Source organism: Corvus brachyrhynchos, unplaced genomic scaffold, assembly GCF_000691975.1.
Source record: "Corvus brachyrhynchos isolate BGI_N302 unplaced genomic scaffold, ASM69197v1 scaffold279, whole genome shotgun sequence".
Lineage (NCBI taxonomy): Eukaryota > Metazoa > Chordata > Aves > Passeriformes > Corvidae > Corvus > Corvus brachyrhynchos.
The window spans coordinates 6073184-6077982 of NW_008246060.1; the positions used below are offsets into that span (position 1 = coordinate 6073184).

The window sequence follows — 4799 nt, forward strand, 5'->3', positions numbered from 1 at the left end:
GTGTAGGGTTTGTTTGACTATTCACTGATTGTTTGCAGGGTGAGTCAGACACTCTCCAGGCATCTGAGCACTGCTGGTCTCTGCCTCACCTCCACACTGGGAGAGACTCACTGAGGGGGTCCCTTAGAGGAGCCAGTGGTGTTAGCAAGAGGGGATTGCAGGATGCATCTGTTTCCCCACAAACAAATGGGTTTATCCTGAAATCCTTCTCCTGTTCACCGACCTCTATCGTTGCCCGTGCACAAATTAACCTTGCTTTACAAGAGACGCCCAAATTCCTTTTGCCCAAAGAATAGGATCTGGAAAACAGCTTGCCTGATGTCCTGCCTAGAGATCTCTTTCACAGTTAATGGGCTGAAACCTCCCCTTTCAAGGTCACCCTCAAAACCCCCTATCTCCACTTATCTAGCACATGCAGTTATATGGCTGGATGGTCAGATATTCCAGATAATACAAACTCTAAAGAGTCTTAGGTTCCCAAGACTGATTATCTCACTGCTGATTACTGCATTTCACACAACTTCTTATTTTTGCTGGATGTGGGCGTGATTATTTTTGTAGGAAAGTTTACATGCAGACTCTTCCTGCTATCATACTGCAACATCCACAGCTGTACTTAGCTACTATATTTAAAACTGCTCTATTGCCAATAGCTACAGATATGTATTTGTACATTACAAATTAAATACAAAATCTGTATGTAGCAGGTCTGGCAATGTCTTCTTCTTGAATTTTTAAATACTTAATTATTGACATGCTGGAAACGAGTGGATGTAACAGTTCACATTTCAATTTGAAGCTGACCCACAAGAAAAAAAGGTAAGCAGCATCCCTGTAAACAACTGAACTAACTACAGTGAGTGAAATACCAGTCTGAGAAATGTCACATTTGGGTGTCACATTGTGGCATCATTACTGCTCCATCTGCTTCCAAATTTGAGTTGTGTTGGGGTTATTCAGAGTTTGTATACATAATTCCTCACATCTCTGTTCAGTCACGTTGTACATTTCCACACTGTGACCTGGTTTTCATTGTTGCACAGCCAAGAGGTCTCTTTATGAGATTCTAACCTTTTCAATAAAGTTTTCTACGAGTCTAAAACTAAAAAGCCATAAAACCTTAATCTCTGAATGAGGATCAAATAAGGGTCAAGGTGAGGATTAAGTCCTTTCTCCTTTTATTGGTTTGTTTTGCTGGTATACTGCTAGTTCCTGCCCTGTCATGCTCTGGACAGAGCTTTGCCTTGGCCTGCTGATTCAGTTCCTGTTTGGAAGCTCAGGCCTTTAGGGAAAATTCAGTCTTTCACAGGCAGGAAAAGTAACGGCCAGATGCTGATTAGCTCAGAAAATAAGGGTTTTGTTGTAATAACCAGAGAAGGTGGAGGCGTGGTATATTGGTTAAAACTGGAATGATTAGTATGTTGTTCATGCTGCCTTTTATCACTCTGTGCCACGTAAAGAGTAAATCAGAGACCTGAACTGTTCCTTCCTTGCTCCTTCCCTTGCAGAGCCCTATCCCAGCAGCTTCATCTAGAGCATTAGGTGATGAGACTTGAATTTTTGGATGCTAGGAGAGAATACTACTCTACTGAACCTTGGGGGTCTTTTGAAAACGTCAGGAAAGGGAGCAAAATCCCCAGGGCCTAGGATGGATGAAGTGGATCCCTGGCTTTTATTCAGGTTTGTGTTAACTCATTGCTGACTCTCCAAGGAGGATTCCAAATGTCTGGGCACAACCCCCACGTCTGGTGAGTCACTTGCTGCTCCCAAGGAGAAGGCAGTAATGCTCACTCAGAGGCATCTGTCTGGAGTGAACAGTGTCACTGGGACACTGTGGCCACCTCATGCCCCCCATCTGCTCCATGCAGGTTCAGCTCCCACAACCCATGCCAGAGCAGGAGATGCCTCCCTCCTGTGCTAAGCCTGCAATGCGGTGCTCCTGCCCTGCCACCGGCCTTGCTGAACGTGTGGGGTAGAGAGAGGGTGCACAAAAAAGAGAAGGAGAAATCCTGTATCATGGGTCGCACTTGGTGAAATCACAGTTTGCTTTCCAAATTCTAACAGCTTCTGAGTGTACTGAAGTGGTAGGGGATCCCTGTATACTTAATGTGGATCCAGCAGCTGGTTCAATGGGCTGTCTTTTTTTTATTTGGTTTAAACAGGGGTGTAAGTGATGCTGAAGTTAATTCATTAATTTAATGCAAAGCTGCATCAGAGTATTGGGTCATTATAGTACTGTTTAGTGCTATAGTTCTGGAAGCCTCAACACAGAATGCACTGATAGTTTTCCAGAATGATTTTCGACCCTGTGTGTTGCAGAAAGCCCCAACACGCCGAGCTGTTTTTAAACTGAGTGATTCCTGCAGGACTTAATGCACATCAAAATATCCCTTTCTACTCTAGACCTTCTCCCAGTGCACAGCACTCCACCACCTCAGTCCCACCCTGGCGGTCCCAAAGCTCTTACGATGACTCACGGCACTCAGAAGAGGCAGGATGCATGAACTTTTAATTCTGTGTACAGAAGCTGCAGGCAAGGACTAATGAGGGAAATAAGATTGAGCATCAGGTGATTGCTTTCTGATTCAACAGATGCGGGTTGCTGGCAGCAGTGTGCGCCGGAAGGTCGGGTTTCATGCGGTGCATAATGGATGGGAGCCTGAGTCATCGGGTGTGGCTGTGCTGGGAGGATGAGGCGAGCTCTCTCCAGGCTGCAGCAGTGACTCTTCCCAATGACATTGCTTCTGTCATGAAATGGATTTGGATGTTTTTCCTCCATCTGCATCCCTCCTTTCTGGAATTATTTTTCATCCACAAATATAGCACCTACCCACTCCCCTATCCCTGTAAAAGAATTGAGCCCAGATAGTCACCTTAAAAGTCAGGCAAAAAGCATAGAGGAGTGCAGCTCTTGTCTCACTAAACGTGTTTACTGCAAAACTGAAAGGCATGAAAGGCTGGCACAAACCATGTCCTTTGCTTACCTATCAACTGCTCTTTGACCAAAAACCAGCAAAGGGCTAAGCTTGGGCATCTGTGTCTGATACGAGACAAGCTTGGATGTCAAATCAATATTGTGGCAGTCTTTTATTGGAATGGTACTGGGAGGGAAAACGAAGCAGGATGGTGTCTGGATCGAACTGTGTGTGTTTGGCCCCATTCAAGGGCTCACATTCATGGCTTGAGACCTGCACCTGCTCTGCTCAGGGCTGTGCTTCTGCACACGTTTGTGTATCATGGAAACCATTATTTAATCCAGTTCACAGCAGTGCACATGTATCATGTACATCACTAGGAACTGCAGTTTACAGCAGTAACAAGTAAAAAGGTACAAAGAGTTCATCTCTTGAGCTTTAAGACAGTTTGGGAGCGTGGAGTGAAATGTTGAGGGCATATTGTAGTAGAGCAGTTTTGTTCTGCCCCAGGCAAACATTGCAACCACCGAAATAAATCAACAATTGAGAATTACATTCAGTAATACATAACGTGTATCAGGCAGAACAGAGCTGGGCTGGACCTGTTGTTATCAGGGCACTGCACCTGTTTTGCTTTTCAGGCTGTTAATGAGAACGAGCTGTGGGTTGTAACTGGTTTCTCCCACCACACCCATGGATGCTCCACTACTATGGAGTCAAAAAATCTGCTTGGTTGTTGTCCATTTTTATCATTTTGATAGGTGGCCATAGAAATCCTACTACTGTATCAGTATGGGAAACTTGCAGAGAACCAGTATAGGTGCAGATGATTTACAATATACAGTAAAGTGGGACCAGTGGAGTATTTTGGCACGTGTTTCTTTAACTTCCAACAGAGATACATTTGATCCTTTATTTTTTTAATGTGTAAAGCACCTAGTTACCATGGGGGCTGCCCATCTACCATATGAATTAACTTATCTGCAGCAGTATCAAGTAGAAGGGATATATAGCTGGTCACTTCAAGCGTAGAGGAAAATCAGAGAGATTAATTGTTCCTTAGGGCTATTTGTGTTGCATCCTGTTAGCTTTCCTGCATTGAGAACAGTGAGATAAATTACAATGTAAGCATACATATGGTGTATTTTCATAATTTGAGATAAAACCATCTGCTTGCTGTGTATTGCTGTGAGCAGGCACTTACAGCCTAGGCTGAGGCACCCAACTGGGAATCTAGTAAGCAGGTATGTAGTAGGTGGGTAGTGGTTCTGTAAATTCAGTCTCAGGTTCCTCCAGAGTCTTTGTTAGTGGTATAGAATGAGAATTTAAATGACCACTGCAGCCAAGTATCCTGCGGAAAGGCAGGGGAGAGTCACAGATGTGACTTCTTGTCTTGCAAGACTGAAGTAGGTGACATGTTACCAGGTGATTTTATTTGCAGTCATTTTTACAACTAGCTTAATGTTGGTTTACCACCACTCAACTGCTCATTTTGGAAATATTCCAGGGACAATTTTTCAGGTCTAGGCATCTCCAACTCTTGACACAAAGGTACTCATTGGCTTTATTGGGGAGGGAAGCTGTCCTCTTTTCTGGCTCTATGAATGGTTTGTGTCTGAGCAGGAGGGTACCAGCAGCACCTCGGTTCCCCACTGCACTTTCTCGCAACAGGAAGGCATCTGTGTCCAGAAATCAGGGTGTTCTTTGCCAGGCACACTGATGGATTGTGTTTCCTTTCACAGGCACCAAAACCAAGGAGGGTGTAGTGCAAAGTGTGACCTCAGGTAAGAGCACAGCCCGGGAGGGATGTGGAAATCTGTGATGCTTTGTTAGACCTCTTGAGAAGGCCATCAGCCCTGCCAAGGGGGAGGTCTCTGTGGGACA

The 4799-nt window shown here is 44.6% G+C and overlaps 1 protein-coding gene across 1 annotated transcript in view; it reads left to right on the plus strand.

Moving 5' to 3' along the window:
* SNCG (synuclein gamma) overlaps window positions 1–4799 on the plus strand; it is a 15146-nt gene that overhangs the window by 872 nt on the left and 9475 nt on the right. The window contains exon 2 of the mRNA XM_008642788.2: window positions 4658–4699. Coding sequence (XP_008641010.1) covers window positions 4658–4699 — 42 coding nt within the window. The remainder of the gene's footprint in view (window positions 1–4657; window positions 4700–4799) is intronic.